We start from the raw sequence: 17,438 nt of genomic DNA on the forward strand, positions 1-17,438 counted from the left end.
TGATATCTGGTAGTGTTACTCGTCATTCAAGAATTAAAAACACCAAGCCTGTGTTTAAAAACCTCTAAGGAAACAAGATTGGAAGGCAAGAGTTCTTTGTTCAATAGGTCCATGCAACATTGTGATATCATAGTTATAATTATCCACATAAATTAAATAACATCGCCTACAATATAGTATTGGAATGGTAATGAAGCAGGTGACAAAAGAATTTGCAGAAGGTTATGCAGGACTCTTCTCCTGATTGCAAATTGGCATGTCAAAGACTTTTAGACACAACCATTGAATTCAATACCTATTATGATTCTGAAAAGGTGCCTTTATTAATGTAGAACTTCTAAACAAACCAAATTTGTTATGTATCCTTGTTGTGGAAGTTCTAAAACAGCAGCTAGGTATATTACTCAATGTCATTCATTCACACACACCTTGTAAATTCAATATCACAAATTGGTTCGTTATTTCACTCTTATATTCTTTCATGCAGACAGAATAACACAAATAATATATGATAGAGACACACACAGGCAGACGCATGTACAGAAACCCCCTCTTGTCTTTTACCCATCACCCTTTGTCTGTTGTAAACACACTCGCACATAAAGAAAGTTAAGTCATATTTTCCCTTATTATAGATATCAAGAGTAATCAGGAGATCAAGATTACCTATCAAGTGCTTCGCACTGGAGCTTCGGCAAAAATAAGGACCAAATTAATATAATGGAGCAAACAGAATATCACAAAGAGATAATTTACCGTTTCTGTGCTGGAGGCACCAACAAGATTCTGGTAAAGTGGCCACTTTACTTCTTTGGCTAATTGCAAAGCCTTAAAATTTAACCCCTGTGTCTGAAGATAGCAATATACGATCAAAAAAGCAAATACCAATCAATTAGAAATATACATTATGAGACGCTTGATTGAAGCCATGATGGAAACATTAGAAAATCAAACATAGATCAAGACAGAACAAAAAACCTTTGGTAGAATTAAGAGCAAAGGAAACAGCATGGCAGAAAATGTCCCCAGATAATCATCATCATGAGGAAAGTTTGGGTTGGCATTCTTGAGGCATGCGACAGCAACTTCAGCAGCTAGGCTAGTTTTATCTGATGAACCTGCAAATGGAAACGGAATGAGAAATAACATGTAGCTTTATGAAGCTAGGCAAAGACTAAGAAATTTAATTTGGTTTCTTTTTTCTTCTTTTAAGTTCCACAGTCTACTAGACACATCCTTAACGAATTTCACTAATTTAAGTAGAGTGAATCCAAAATAAACCAAGATTGCAAACTCCTTGAAGACAATCATCAATAAGAAACTTCTCTGGCTAAAGGACTTCTAATTTGAGAATCTCCTAACATCAATGCTGCCTATCCTTACCGTATAGCCCCATTGCTCACAAAAATTTGTGCTTGATAGTGCGGATGCCATAAATTTAAATTATATAATTTGATAAATATATATATTAATAATTAATTGAGATATCACTAAAAGCATAAGGCACCCCATGAACACAAGAAGTATACAAGCGAAGCCACCTAGGTAGTAGGGGCAAAAAGAACAAGAAATCGTAATAACTAATCACTAAAGGAGCAACATAAGCAGTTTTTCAAAGATACTAAGTGTTGATGAATAAAAATTTCAACACCTCCAAAGTCTTCTCACAGTCCTCAAAACACCTATCATTCATTTCCTTCCATAAACACCACAAAAGGCATGTAGGCACCATCTTCCATACTACAGTGCTCCGAGTACTACCGGCATTCCACCAACAAGCAAACAAATTGACTACTCATCTAGGCATAACCCAAGACAATTATATTTGAAGACAAAAAATAAAAGCATAGATTCATTAGGCCCAAAACATGTCTCATTAGGACAAACTTTCTGGCCCAAAAATCCACTAATTTCTTTCTTCACATGGCACAGCTACAACATGAGTTGACTCCCAATACATCCTACACATTGTTGTTCCTTTATCCCTCTATTCTTCTTTTTCGATAAGTAGTAACCAGTCTTATTAAAGGCACAAAAGGAATCACATAACTAGAGAGGGAATTTTAACAGTAACGCTTATCCCTCTATTCTTCAATGCTTCCTTAATCGCTTCTCATATTCCTCCATAGGGAAAATACTATGAAAGTCTAAAGGGAGTATACAAAAGGAATCACATAACTAGAAAGGGAATTTTAACAGTAACGCTTATCCCTCTATTCTTCAATGCTTCCTTAATCGCTTCTCATATTCCTCCATAGGGAAAATACTATGAAAGTCTAAAGGCAAAACAACTTTGGTCATAACAACCAGCGATATCCCTTTGAGAAACAAGAAATGATTTGTCAGCTCCCTAATACTTCATGAAGCTACATTAATGGAAAACTACAGTCTTGATGTTTGACAACCTTCTAAAGCAGAATATAAGGCTACCTTTAATTCAAATTTTGAACCAAGTGTGACAGAGCATACCAGGGATAACAGTAAGCCCTCACACAAATAAGAAACGAAATCAGAACCACCCATTCAAACCAACTTGAGTCAAGAATATAAAAAGCCATCCAGCAAAACCAACTAAACTAGCATCAGAATATGATTTACCCCTTTTCAAACCATCAGTTTAGATAAATGTAAGCGGGTGGCAATTAACTATTATGGTTAAATGAATCATGTGGCCTCCATTCTAGCAGAATAAGAGATGCATATTAGTGCATTGGCTGAGATAGTGAAACATATAGAACAAAAGAATTCAAGCCAAAGCATTCACTATATATCATACTCACTTGAAATTAGAATGCCAATACATCTCTTAAGCACGTGATGCAATTCTTTGAGAAGATCAGAGGAACTTATGATATCAGACAATCCATCTACAGATAGAGCTGCCTTAACCACAGTTAGATCATCATCGTGAAGCTGCCATAATATGGCATCCTTAATAGTTACAAGACTCTGGTCCACAGGAGAAAAAAAATTGAGTCAGTACCAGAAGATTTTGAATCTAGGCTCTAGTTATCTAGAAGAACATTTTGATATATAGACATTATTTCTCATCTCTCAGTATGTGTATATAACACATTTAAAAAAATCTCATTTTCTGCATGTCCTACATGCACACAGAAACATGTATATATATACATGTCTATTAAACTGAATATTACCTGTGAATCAACAGCCTTGGCTTTCAAAATGCCAGAGTTTAAACCCGAAAGTGTAGCACATCGGACAACAGCCTATACAACATTACAAAAGGAATATAAGACTTGAACGAATATTGCAAGGAAAAAGTAAAGTTTCAACAAAAATAAAGCATAAGCATACGCAAGTAGCAAAAACAACCAATAACAAAATAGACTGCTAATTAAATCACACCTTTGGATGATGTAATGCAAACCAAATGCTTGAATCTGATATACCATGTGACATATCCAAATTTGTATCTAGCACCTTTCCCAGTATCTCAAATGTCGATTCCCCCTTAGATGGTGCTATATTATCCTATTAAAAAAAGGTCAAAGATCAAAGGGTTAGAACTACAATGAGAGAGAGAGAGAGAGAGAGAGAGAGAGAGTTGGAAAAAAAAACCTCAAGGAATTTGCGAACTGCTCCAGGTAGTTCAGATGGATAATGCTTATTAACAACCACCAAAATTTTCTTTGCCCACTTTCCTAATTAGAAAGAAAAAAAAAAATCATGCTCAGAAACAGGAGCTAGCCACCAAAAGATACTTGAAGAAAATGAGAAATATTCAGAGAAGTGGCTCTAATGTCACACGGAAAAATAAAATGAAGCTGCACATCTGATGATGAACTCACCAAAAGGACATTTTATTATATAGTAGAAAATATGAGAGGAAACGAAAACAAAAAGAAAAATATTAAACTTGTGATGTAAATGCAAAACAACAAATGAGGTCAAATGTTAATATTATACCAGATTCAGATGCCGCTGAATCACCAATTTTTTGCGACAATTTCATGCAGGATTTTAGCACCTTACTAACCACATGGAAAACTAAATCTTTCACAGGAACTGTCTCTATTATTGAAACCAAAGCAAGATGGCACAATTCATCAGACGAACTGCAAATGAAATGATCATCAGTTACAAAAGCTGAGTAAGAGAAGTGATGTCAACAAGGACTACATGAAATGATGATCAATTTTCCACCTGCAGTCAACCAGGGCTTCCAAAAGCATGGAAAGGAATCTATCAATATTGAACTCCTTAGACAGTTCCATAAGCATCAAAGCTAAATCCCTACAAATGAGAGCACGATTCTTAGAAAATATATATATAAAAAAAAAAAAAAAAAAGTCAATAAGTTCAGTAATTTCATATCCTCAAACATTTTTAAGGCAGTAAGGACTACCTAATATCCTTCAAAGCCTCCAACGCCTTCTTTGGGAACATATCGACAGATTGCATCTGACAAATTTTATACAAATTAAAGTGAGGCAAAAACAACAAAAAAGACTGCTTCAACAGATTTTTGAGTAATAATAGAAAAGGACTCTGGAATAGAGACATCAAAATTGGCAGATTCCTCCATAAAAGGTACATTAACTTCCTATGGCAAAAAGCATCCAGTTATCATCGTGAAAATATGCAGCGCAATAACTTTATTTATATATAATTAATTCAATCTCATTGAATGCGCGAAGGGGCACACCAGAGTAGACAATGAAGTATACAAGAGAGATCCCCTAATAGGAAGAAAAATATGACAAAAAGTCCAATAACTTTGACTAGTGTACTGCTCTCAAATTGTACAAATACTCGGATGACATTAACCCATCTATAGAAAAGTTGAAGAAAATGATTTTTTTTTTTTTTTCCACATAGACAGCAGGCTGGCTTGCTCCTTTAGTGATCAATTTTTCTGATTTTCTCTTTATGTTCTCTTCTTCTTTCTCCCCTACTTAGTCGCTCTCTTGTATACTTCCTGTATACTTGGGTTGCACCCCTCTGCGCTCTTAATGCATTATTACTTATCAAAAAAAATAATAATTTTTTTTTTTTGTTTTTTTTTTTATAAGTAAAGGTTGAAGAAAATGATAAACGTGCCTTTTTTTATATTTGCTGATATTTAAAATTAGAAGAGAAAGGTAGATTACAAAGCATAGACCAAACAACATGTTTTCTTCCTCCAACTTTCCACGTAGTTTCTATTGTTAAGCCTATTATTGCTTAAATTTAGCAACTTAGATATCCTGAGAGGCAATATGACCCGGCTCAACATTGCTTAATTAGAATTTTTAAGGACAAAATAGATACTACACTAATAGTTAGAAAGCTGAGTTTTGGCCAATTGTCTATTAATCCAAGCCTTTTAAAAACTGTCTAGTTCAAACACCCAGCAATCATTCAAATGTTTCAGTAATGAAACGCTTGAAGGACTGGTGGATGTTTCATTCAAGAGTTTCATTTGGATATTAGATTTTAGACTCCAATAGAGTGGTTGCTTCTGTTGTATACTTTTTGTGTAGGAGGGCTTTGCCTCTTATTCTAATAAATTATTATTCATCAAAAAATATTTTAAGTGTTTCAGTAATGTACACTGAGGCTCGTACCAATTAATATTTTCCACAGATATTACAACAAAAATATTTTTTGTTAAAACTTCAAGATGATAACTGGAGGATAACTGGATCAAGAGTTTAACAAACATGGTCATCACATTCTCAAACACAAATCAAAATAATATGTCAACAAATAAAACACAATATCATTAATATATCGCAGAAAAGAAAAAGAAATTAAATAGAGGCATTGTTTTAAATCATGCAAATCAAACAGTCTAGGAGTTGAGGGTCTCAAAAAATTTCAGTTCACTACAAATAATTTCTTCAAACCAAGAGGATTTGTTAAATAATTGCTTGACGACATGACTTTCAGTTCACAGCCTAGGAGTTGAGGGTCTCAAAAAATTTCAGCCACTACAAATAATTTCTTCAAACCAAGAGGATTCGTTAAATAATTGATTGATTAGGCCATAGCCCAAGTAAAAGGTAAATTTTCACAGGATGAAGAAAATCATAATTACTCAGAAAAAAAAAAACAAAAACAAAAACAAAACAAAAAAACAAACAAACAAAGCCCACTCAAAGTTATCACCAACACAAGCACGCAACACAAAAAGTCCCCACGGTCCTCAATCTTTTCCACCACCCTCCTATCCTATATTAACTATATCCCTCCTGAAGCCCCTCGACCCTAAATAATACAAGTCCACATGTTGACATCCCCACAAACTGCGAAAGACATCCCTAGAAATGAACTCCATCTTAGCCAATTTAAGACACCCTATATCCACCTTCCAATCACTTAAAAACCTCTGATCCTCAATCTTTTATTCCTTCCATTCAGCTCTCTTACATTCCAGGATAGAATCTTTGGCTTCATTTGGAACCAATGGGACCCCTCCCCTTTCCTTAACCCTTATTAAATTGACCTCCCTTTAGAGCAAGTCCAGCCGTAATAGCGAAACTAGCTACTGAAAATGTACAACTCTCTATTTTATCTACTGCTTTTTCTATACACGCTCAACAGATTTTCTATCCTATTTTTTAGGTGACTTTAAATATTATTTCTCATTTTTTTTAATTATATTTTTGCCAACACTTAATCAAAGGAAAAAACAATAAACAAAGAAGTAACCATTTGATGTGAATATTTAATTCCTCTAGTGTGCTACAGTGAATAACACCAAATTGCTATTCACTGTAGCAATGAATGTATTGTAGCTAATATGGAGCTACTCTATTGGAGGTTTAAAAAGGGCAATATTAGCATAGAGCTAATATTGCCCTTTTACCTAGTCTGTTGGAATTGCTTTTACGTTATAACTAATGGAACATCCAATCTCTTAAGCTCTGGGTTTCCTTTGTTAGCTAACGTAGAACAAATTTTTTTTATGAACTAGGAGCCCCTCCAAGATAGGGCCACTTTGTGTACCCACTTCTATCAGGTAAATTTAGGGTTTGCAATTTTTTATACGACCCGCAAACCCAACATAAAATTAGAGAGTTAGGGTTTGGCATAAACAAGTTGACCCACTTGACCCATTTATTAAATTATAAATATTTCTTATATAATAAATATATGTTGAAACGAGTCAAATGTGTTGAAACGAGTCAAATGGGTCATGTTGGTTAGGTCAAACGGGTTAAAACAGTTCGCATTTTGGTCTTAATGGGTCAAACAAGTCGACCCGTTTGTGACTCATTTTATTAAATAGGTCAGGCGAATCATGTCAGCCACTTGTGGGTTGTGTTCGGGTTTAAAAGTCTGGCCCGTTTAGCTAAACAGGTAGTATTCGGGTTTGCCCTTATTGGGTTGCCTAGTCAATTAGGTCGGCTTGAACCCGACCCACCAGCCTGTTTTGCCAGCCCAAGGTAAAACGCCTCCTCCACACAGATTGGGTAATACTCCGGCTTCACCAATGGGCTGGCCCCAAAGAATTGTTTGCACCCAAGGAGATTCAAACCTTAGACATGATTGCATGCCACCAAAACCAAAGCCCTTAACACTGGAGCCAACCCTTTGGGGTTAGAACAAAATTTATGAGAGCTAAGCGAACCATTACGGTTACGATTTGCTTCAATTGCAGAAAAACAAAGCCATTAACGGATCCTCCAAGCTTTCCCCAGCCCCTTCTCATCAATGGACTCACACCCTTCATAAGACAACCCCACCCCATGACAGAAATTCTTCACTCTTTGAACCACCCAATTTGAAGATACTGATTCAGGCAACCCATTATCTTCAAATACAGCAAGGGGATGAACGACCAAAGGCTGATTCTCCTCCACCTCTTTCTCACAAGTAAGGCACCACTGCCAGAGAAGTAACTTTCTCACTCCCACTAGAAGAGACCACCCTTGTACCAACCTCATCTCCTTCCAACGATGTTACTTGTATCCACTGAAACTCTTGAGCTACTTTGCTTTCTACCCCACACCATTATCCCAAACAGTAGAGAATTCAACCTAGCCTCTTCTCCAATTTCCAAAGCCCATTTCAAAACCTTCGGATTACCCTCCTTATCCATCACCTTGGGGCGATGGATGGCATTCTCTACAACAATACCCACCCCCACTCCCATACAGATATTAGCATACAAGCCCAAAGAAATATCCAATTCCCGAACACTTAGCTTCCTGTTATCTAATACCCCTCCATTACAGTCTTCGTGCTCCCTCTAGCGTTGTCTGCATAACACCCTAAAATTTAGGCAACAACAAACGTCTTTGGACTTGAAACTGATGGACTATCACTAACCCAAGGCCTATTCATCCCAATCGCTCGTCTTCCCGTTGACTAACATCCTCTATTCCATTCTCAATCTTCCCTTCGGCATTTGTCTACATAATACTAGAAGTGCCAACAACATCTGTCGTCTACAAGTTTGAAGACGAAAGGAACTCCCGTGAAGCATCTCTAACATCAATGTCTATCTGACATTAAGAAATCTCTTTGAGACAAGCTCTCACAGGAATAGGCTACGAAATTACCAGTTCCATGCTCTTTGTTGACCCCGCCATAGTGACCGCCGCAACTTTAACTCTCCACATGATAGCTGATTTGGGTTGAACCTGACAACGATATACAACGACATTGCTCAGGCCTAACACATGAATGCTCTTAAGATTGTTTGGCCTCCACATTTAAAGAGCAGAACTATCATTTAGAACTCCCCCTTTATCACTTGGCCTCAAATCATTATGTCCCCCTTTATAACTCGAGCCTCCTCTTCCATTGATCTGGCATTAGCATTAATTGACCATTTGGCCCATAGACCCAATGACCTGTATAAGCGTTTCCCTCACTTTCATTCAAAAAAACCGAGCCTTGATCCCCTCACTGCCTACGACTCTCCTGGGCCCAACTACCCTTAGAAACTATCAAGCAAAATTCTTCTTGATTATGCGTGAGGTATCAAATTGCTTTAGCTATTCATATAGAAATAGGGCATACAAGGGAGGATATTTTGAGCAATCATCGAATTATATACATCACTTTTAACAACACATTTGCAAATGTATAATAATAAAAGATACAATAATTGTTTTCTTAAAATATTCAAAAAGCATTCAAACAATAATGAGTATGGAGACAATAGAAGCATTTTTGCTAAACATGTCATAGCAGTGGGGAAAACCTATGGCTATGTTTGTTTAAAATATTGCTTTATGTCTTTTGTTTTCTGTTATCAAAAGAAAAGCATTAACAAACAACGCAAAACACTCCTAACACCATTAAATGTTTTTAGGTAATTGACAAATATCATTAAAAATCACTTTTATGTCACATCATAACACTTTTTCAAACAAAAAAACACCCCCAAAACACATTACTAAACATACCATTTAAAACATTAGAAGATTATTGCAACTTAATTAGAAAAGGACACAGCATAAATGCAGCAAAATTGACTTATGCTTCTTAGCTTATGTAAACGGAAAGTTAACTGACTATGAAAATATGAGTGTTGTTAGGGATACTACAACTTTTAATACAAGATCCTTACAAACTGATGTGACAATCCATGTGGCACTTACTATGTCAACCACTAAAATATGGACTGTCACATAGCAATCTATATAGCTCTTATTTCCATAAAAATGTGAATTGGCATGTAAGTTTATAATGGGTTTATAGCAAAATAAAAGTGTTGTTAGGGATACCACAACTTTTAATACAAGTCCCTTACAAACTAACGTGACAACCCATAGGGCACTTACCATGTCAGCCACTAAAATGTAGACTGTCACATGGCAGTGTATGTGGCTCTAATTTCCATAAAATGTGAATTGGCATGTAAGTTTGTAAGAGGTTTATAGCAAAAGTTGTATTACCAAGCATTTTCTTAAAAATAATGATACCTGAACAAGGTTGCTTAAAGCCATAAGTGACAACCGAAGCCATTGCAAATCAGTCAAATCTTTAGCATCCTCCCGAGCAATCTCAGCAATTGAACGAATCAAACTCTTGACAAGTTTTGGGGACAAAGCAACTTTATTTGCCAGCAAACCAACAATCATTAAAGCACCAGCCTACATATAAAAGAATATTTTTCAGTCTAAACATTAAAAGTAATTACACATCTTAGCTTACAGCCTTAAAACATCTTTTTTTTAAGGAGGGATAAATGACATCACAATCAAAAGTGATCACTTCTTGTTATTGCCTTAGATAATTATGCAGTCAAATTGACCTCAGAAAGAGGAATATGTTTGCAACATACAGGCCAAAGTAGAGAAATAACAATAATAATATTGACAAAATAAGAACATATCCCTATAAGAATGATAGAACTCCACATTACTTGTATCAATGAAAAGTGTTTCATCTCGTGGAACAGACACAATTTTGGGAATGTGATCAAAAGCAGAACGCATAACACAATTAAATGTACAGTGAATCCTTAAAGACTGATCATATATTTTGGTGGCACATTCCCCATCCATAATGGTAATACACATTACCCCCATCCTAAACCCCAAGGGGTTGGCCCAAGTGGTGGAGGCCTTGGTCTTAAGGTATTGATCCCTTCAACGTCCAAGGTTCAACACCTCACGGGTGCAAACAATCATTGGGGCCACACCCCCTGCTGAATAGCTAGCGATTTAACCAGTTTTGTGTAGGAAAATTTCCGAGGGTGCAATGTACGGGACCGGGGTTTACTTTGCAGGGGCGAGTCTAAAGGACCCTTCCTTGGAGAGGTTTACCAACATTAAAAAAATCAAAAAAAAAAAAAACCCAAAGATGAGGATGAATAAATCAGAATGTCACTGTTACAACCCATTGCCTAAGAAACTTTAAGCAGAAAGATAGTTAATATGAAAGTGCTACTCCCATTTAAGGATAGTGCCTTTGAAATTCACCTTGTGATCTGACCCTCCTTTTGAGCCAGGCTGAAGTCCAGAAATTACAAATGGAAGGATTCTCTTTACAATATCATCATCAAGAGTTGTAACAGAACCCAAAGCCTCGACAACAACTGCTGTGCAAAAGCGGATCGCGAACCTTGAAGGCAGATACTTCTTAGTTGGAGACACCTGTGGCAGAACAGTTCAAATATATGTCTCCATAATTAAACAATCAATTACATCTGAAGTAAAGACTCACATAGTTGCATAAAGCCTCCAAAACCCCCTTATCCCGAATACATTGCTGCACTAAAACCTTTCTAGGTGGTGGTGCACCCGAGGTTTTCACACCATCAAGAAACTTCCATTTGCTATTTCTACACAACAATGAGGTGAAAATATCAGACTCCATTAACTTAACTAAACCATCAATCTGAAGCATACAACATGCAACAACTGTAACTTCCTAACCTCGCGTCAATTAACTGCACTATTCGGACAAATGTATGGGTGTCATGGTATGGCAAAGCACATAAAATCAATTCCTCAAAATTGTAAACGTGAACCCTGCAATTCCAACATATGGCACATTACTACCCAAAAAAAAATAAATATACAAGTAAGAAGTAAAACTAAAATCATGATGCAGCAGTAATAATTCAAGAAGTGCTTACTTGTATCTGCGTATCAAATATTCAAGCGTCTTTAGCGATGAAGGAAGTTGAAAATGACCTGATAATAACCGTAAGTACGAACTAATTGAGGCGTTAATACGATTGTTTTCCTCTATGCCCATCAACTCTCTATCCAATTCTCTGCTTTTATGGCTAAACAAATCATTCTTGTAGTTTCTAAAACGTTCATCTGTGCTTATAAGAACCTCAAGACCTGAAAAACCAAATAACAAATAACCAAGTTCAATCGTGAGATTCTTTTTCAGAAACCACGACAATTAAAAAAAAAAAATCCTCGGATTTATGATCTTCTGAGACCCAATAAATTGAAAAAATTATTTTATTTTAGTAGCTCAGATTATTCAGCCGAGCATAATCTTCCTCCAAGGAACAAACTTCTCCACACGAAGTGCTTACAAAACTTCAATCTTCCCTATAGAAATTTTTCCAAAATAGCTTCTCTCCAAGACAGAAAATACTAGAGGGAAATTCGAGTGAAATGAGCTGACCTTGCAACGCAATGGCCAGTACGGTGTCGACATCAATGTCGGCAGCTTCCTTGGGATCGAAGAGAATGGACGGCCGAATGAAGGGCCTCTTGAGCGGCTGCGACTCTCCCTGTACCAGCGACTTAATTGTTTCTAACTGGGCGGCTATGGACGAAGCCATTGATTTTCAACAGGAGAAGAGCTCTCGAAGACTAAGGACCAAGAAGAGAGAAAGAAGCGCCTCGGGTTGAGTCCGTGGCTTAAACCCTAAAGTTCAGTGTTTGAAGGGTTGGGTTTTGTTTGTTTTGTTGCCCAGCCGACTTTGGGCGGTTTCAGGTTTTCTTTAGGGTTTTTAAAGGTGCTCTTTTTTCTTTTCTTTTAAAAAAGAAAACAAGACAAAACTGCACTTCCAGTTCCACCTACACTATCAGCTAAATTACAATTTCCTCCCAAACTTTAAAGAATTATAATTCAACCCCCAAACTACAAGCCTTTTAATTTAAACTATAATTCACTCCTAAACTACAGTCCCTTCTCTAAATAACTTTTCTAAACACTCTTAAGGGAGAGTAGCTGAGCAGAAAAGATTATAACTCTTCGGTGTTATAGCTGTTGGATAATGGCTGTCGCACCACTTTGAAAAGTTGAAATAGTAAATTCTTTCCTCCATGGTAATTCTGCCATTTCAATTTGGGTTTCTAATCACAATTTTTAACCCCTTTCAGTTTTTTTATTAATTTATTTAACTCCTTCCGTCCAAAATTGTCTTAAATCGTTTACACGACATATAGGTCAACAATTTTCCCGTCAAGGAAAATTTTAAATGGCATTTACAGTGTTTCACTTTAATACAAAGGCTACTTTAGTGTTCCGCATCATCTCCAGCAGTTAATAGCTATTTTAACCACTCAAAATCAACTTTTTTAGTTTAACTACTACTTTTTCACAATAAACTCTAGCAGACTATCTATTTAACAATCTACTTTATTTAAATATTATTTTTTAATCTATTTTTTTTATTATAAATAGAGGAGAGAGGGAGAGGAAGAGAGAAGAGAAAGAAATAATAAAAAATGTTTAGAATGTGCTAGAGATGCTCTTTCAAATATAAAAGCTCACTGTAGCAAATTTTAGAAAAATTGATATTCCAAAAGATCTGCTGAAGCACAAAAATTGCTAAATTTAACTTAAAAGTTAGTTTAAAAGCCCTACTGAAGATGCTCTCATAGAGAGAATAAACCCTGGAGCTACTTGCTCTCTCTCTCTCTCTCTCTCTCTATATATATATATACATAGTAAAAAGAGACATGATTGATTACCAATGGCAAAATGCATTACAATTTCTCTAAAATTCATCATATTGCGTTCAAGTAATAGTTTTAAACAAGAAAAAAATAAATAACGTAACAGTTTTAAACAAAGTGCATCTGCTTTACTCACCCAACTCCCAAAGATTTGCTTGCTATCAGGGGAAACTATTAAAATAGTCTTGACCTAATTTCTAATAGCATTCTTTCTCCATAAAACTAAAACACAAAAACAAAAAACAAAAAGACGACTGGAACTGTAACCCCAGTACCAACCAAATCCGATCCCCGCAAAATTCAATTCTTATACACATTGCCAGGGAAGAACATTAACTGCCGCAAAAAATATCGCATTTTTGGCTATCTCACTTGCTATCTGTGAAATCTGCATCAATCACATCCCCATCAGGCCCCTTGCCTGATGATTCTGAAGGCCCAGATTCACTTCCAGGTGCAGGCCCGGGCCCGGGCCCAGCACCAGCACCAGGACCGGCACCTGCACCAGGAGCACCCGGTTGGTTGTAAAGGGACTGGCCAAGCTGCATTACTTCCTGGTTAAGGGCTGCCATGGCATCCTTAATGGTTTGGGTTGACCCCCCTGAAATTGCCTCCTTGAGCTCTCCAAGTTTTACCTCCACTTTTTCCTTCACTGGCCCGGGAACCTTGTCTCCAAGCTCCTTGAGTTGCTTCTCTGTCTGGTAGACAACAGAATCAGCTTGGTTCTTTGTGTCAATGGCATCTCTTCTCTCCTTGTCCTCCTTTGAAAACTTCTCTGCTTCGTTAACCATCCTTTGCACCTGCATGTTACGAAACATTTTACATCAGTGCCTTTTCAGCTTTTGACCAAACTCTAAAATAAAACTCACCCTGACTTTTAACCATCTACGGATCTACCCAACATATTATATAAGAACATACCTCATCACTGGGCAAGGTGCTAGCACCAGTAATGGTAATGTCTTGCTTCTTTCCTGTGCCTTTGTCAATTGCAGTGACCGAGAGGATACCATTGGCATCAATGTCAAATTTTACTTCAATTTGGGGAACCCCACGAGGTGCAGGTGGGATACCATCCAGACGGAAGCTGCCAAGAGATTTATTGTCCCTAACAAACTCCCGCTCGCCTTGAAGAACATTAATTTCAACACTAGTCTGCCCATCTGCAGCTGTGGAGAAAACCTCTGACTTGGAGGTCGGCAAAGTAGTATTTCTTGGGATGATCTTTGTCATTACACCACCTAGAGTTTCTAGACCTAGTGACAACGGTGAAACATCCAAGAGAACAATATCACTGACATCCCCAGACAAAACACCAGCCTAGAAACAAATTGTCACAAGTGAACCAAAAAAACAACAAATGTTAGACAGTCTCTGCAAGCACAACACTTGAAAAGATGGTTGCACAACATCAAGTAGAATGATAATATGCTACATCCCAAAAAATATCACTTAGATGGTGGACTTACCTGAACTGCAGCCCCTAGGGCAACAACTTCATCAGGATTAACTGTCACATTGGGAGCCTTCCCAGTCATCTTCTTCACAAGCTCCTGAACAGCTGGGATACGTGTTGATCCTCCAACAAGGATCACCTCATCTATATCTTTGAAGGAGAGTTTGGCATCCCTCAAGGAATTTTCAACTGGTGTTTTAAGCCTGAAATATAATCAGACATGATCAGTTGTTTTAAAGAGCCACAAGAGAAACAGCGACAAGAAGTCTGCTAAGAAACCATTTCCAATATGCAATCCCAACCAGAGACTACAAAATTAAAGTCAACAAGAAAATTACAGTGCAGTGAAGAACATCATGTAATGGTGAGAATAATAAAACATACTCGGATTTCAAAAATCATACAAACCTGTCAAGAAGGTCAGAACACAATTCCTCAAACTTGGCCCTGGTGATGGTGGTTTCAATGTGCTTGGGACCATCTGCAGTGGCAGTAATGAACGGCAAACTGGAAAAAGACAAGATTTTACAATTAAACGTCAGTAGAACCTCTCATAGACAAACACCCACTCACAGTGGCAGAGAGAGACAGAGGGTAATCAACAAAATTCATAGGAATAAATCAAATACCTAATGTTTGTCTGTGTTAAAGATGACAGCTCCATCTTAGCTTTCTCAGCCGTCTCTGTTAGCCGCTGAAGAGCTTGTTTGTCCTTCAATAGATCAATTCCTTCATCTCTCTTGAAGCTTGCTGCAAGCCAATCAACAACTCTCTGCATTTATTGAGTGACATTTAGTACTTTTATATAACTGGGAAAAAAGAAAAGTAAAGGAATAGAAAAGAGCAGAAAATTAAACAGGCCAGGAGAGGGGGGAAAGAAGCCAAAAGATCCTGACCTTGTCGAAATCATCACCGCCCAAGTGAGTATCTCCAGAGGTTGAAAGAACTTCAAAAACTCCATCACCAACCTCAAGCACTGCAATAAAAAGAGTAACTAATTTTCAGAAATGCGTTTGTCACCAGAAAGCATCTTCCTAGGATACAAGATGTCTTATATACATATTGACAAAAAGAAGTAGAATAATGACAATGTACTAACATGCATGGAAAATGATTTACACAAGTTTTAGAATCGGCAGTAGTACCTGAGACATCAAAAGTACCACCACCAAGGTCAAATACCAATATGGTCTCATTGTTTTTCTTTTCAAACCCATATGCTAACGAAGCAGCAGTAGGTTCATTAATGATTCGAAGAACTTCTAAACCAGCAATACGACCAGCATCCTTTGTCGCTGTCCTTTGGGAGTCATTGAAGTAAGCAGGGACCGTTACCACAGCTTTAGTAACTTTATCATTCAAAAACTTTGAAGCATCATCCACAAGCTTTCTCAAAACCTAAATTACATACAAACACATAAATGAATGAATTCAGAAACCATTCCAACCATCTACCACCATTTTTTCTATAGTAATGGAGTACCAAGAAAACCTTACACAGACTTGCTGATTGAATTTCCAGAAAATAACTTGGAAAATATTTAACCAGTAATAATCACCATGCAAGAGATGAAATCATAAATATCATCATGTCCACCCACATCACACTAATTCCAGGAAAGCATTCTTTTAGCAAGCCATGGCACAAAAAACATTAATTTCCTAATTTCGCGTTACCTGAGCGGAGATTTCTTCGGCAGCAAATTGTTTCCCAATAGCTGGGCAGTCGAGCTTAACATTCCCATTATCATCCCTGACGACCCTGTACGAGACCTGCTTGCTCTCCTCGTCCACCTCTGACATCTTCCTCCCTATGAACCTCTTAACTGAGAAGAACGTGTTCTCCGGATTCACCACCGCTTGGCGCTTCGCGATCTGCCCCACCAGCCTGTCCCCGTTCTTCGTGTACGCCACTACCGACGGCGTCGTTCGCTGCCCCTCCGCGTTAGTCACGATCGTCGGCTTCCCTCCCTCCATAGCGGCCACCGCCGAGTTCGTCGTCCCCAGATCGATCCCCACTACCTTCTCGTTCACTACCCTCACCGGCCCAACTCTAGCCTTCGCTCTGAGTCTCGGATATGACGCCGCTTTGCCGAATCTCTCCCCGAAGAAGAACGCTCTCGATGACGACGATAGATTCCGGTGAAAGGGATTAGTCCGGAACGACGCAGTAGTGCCGAGGCCATGGATTTGGGCGGTGGAGGATGACGCCATTTGGGTGAATTGCCGGCGGTAAATTGGGGAATTGGATTAGGGTTTGAGAGATATAGAAATGGAGAAGATAAACCCTAAAGGAGAAATGGGAAATGTGGGGTTGGAGTTGGAGATAACGAGAGGGTTTATGAGTGAAGGTTAGGTGTGGTACCACGTGGAGGGTTCCAGAATGATCTAGTGCTTGCGTTCGGAATGAGGGAATCTTGGCCGTTGGATTGGACCGGATTTCTTGATTTTCATCTTTCTGGTGGCAGGCTGGTGGGGATATCGAGGATATTCTTGTCTTGAAATGGGTTGGTAGAAGACTATGGAGGAGTGGTATAAGCATTTTGATTCTCTGCAAAATCTCAAACTTCCGGTACATCCAACGTTGGGATTACTAAAAAGCTTAAAAAGTTATGTCAAATAAAAGCTCACATATCTAATAAAAA

At 37.7% G+C, this 17,438-nt stretch overlaps 2 protein-coding genes across 2 annotated transcripts in view; both read right to left on the reverse strand.

The window, feature by feature from the left end:
- LOC132191150 (uncharacterized protein At3g06530) overlaps positions 1–12,368 on the reverse strand; it is a 32,755-nt gene extending 20,387 nt beyond the window's left edge. The window contains exons 1-15 of the mRNA XM_059606171.1: positions 12,055–12,368; positions 11,546–11,759; positions 11,343–11,438; positions 11,131–11,248; positions 10,887–11,060; positions 9,885–10,055; positions 4,370–4,425; positions 4,168–4,257; positions 3,931–4,079; positions 3,583–3,665; positions 3,370–3,495; positions 3,159–3,230; positions 2,781–2,949; positions 979–1,118; positions 757–849 (exon numbers count right to left, since the gene is read on the reverse strand). Coding sequence (XP_059462154.1) covers positions 757–849; positions 979–1,118; positions 2,781–2,949; positions 3,159–3,230; positions 3,370–3,495; positions 3,583–3,665; positions 3,931–4,079; positions 4,168–4,257; positions 4,370–4,425; positions 9,885–10,055; positions 10,887–11,060; positions 11,131–11,248; positions 11,343–11,438; positions 11,546–11,759; positions 12,055–12,214 — 1,911 coding nt within the window. The 5' untranslated portion in view covers positions 12,215–12,368. The remainder of the gene's footprint in view (positions 1–756; positions 850–978; positions 1,119–2,780; positions 2,950–3,158; positions 3,231–3,369; positions 3,496–3,582; positions 3,666–3,930; positions 4,080–4,167; positions 4,258–4,369; positions 4,426–9,884; positions 10,056–10,886; positions 11,061–11,130; positions 11,249–11,342; positions 11,439–11,545; positions 11,760–12,054) is intronic.
- A 976-nt stretch (positions 12,369–13,344) lies between these two features.
- On the reverse strand, positions 13,345–17,212 carry LOC132189247 (stromal 70 kDa heat shock-related protein, chloroplastic). The gene is made up of 8 exons (XM_059603892.1): positions 16,471–17,212; positions 15,939–16,191; positions 15,690–15,769; positions 15,423–15,565; positions 15,202–15,300; positions 14,807–14,996; positions 14,259–14,657; positions 13,345–14,137 (listed from the first exon to the last, which is right to left on the reverse strand). The coding sequence occupies exons 1-8, from the start codon at positions 17,005–17,007 to the stop codon at positions 13,706–13,708; spliced, it is 2,133 nt and encodes a 710-aa protein (XP_059459875.1). The 5' UTR covers positions 17,008–17,212; the 3' UTR covers positions 13,345–13,705.
- Positions 17,213–17,438: the final 226 nt, after the last annotated feature.

Source organism: Corylus avellana, chromosome ca8 (assembly GCF_901000735.1).
Source record: "Corylus avellana chromosome ca8, CavTom2PMs-1.0".
Taxonomy (NCBI): domain Eukaryota; kingdom Viridiplantae; phylum Streptophyta; class Magnoliopsida; order Fagales; family Betulaceae; genus Corylus; species Corylus avellana.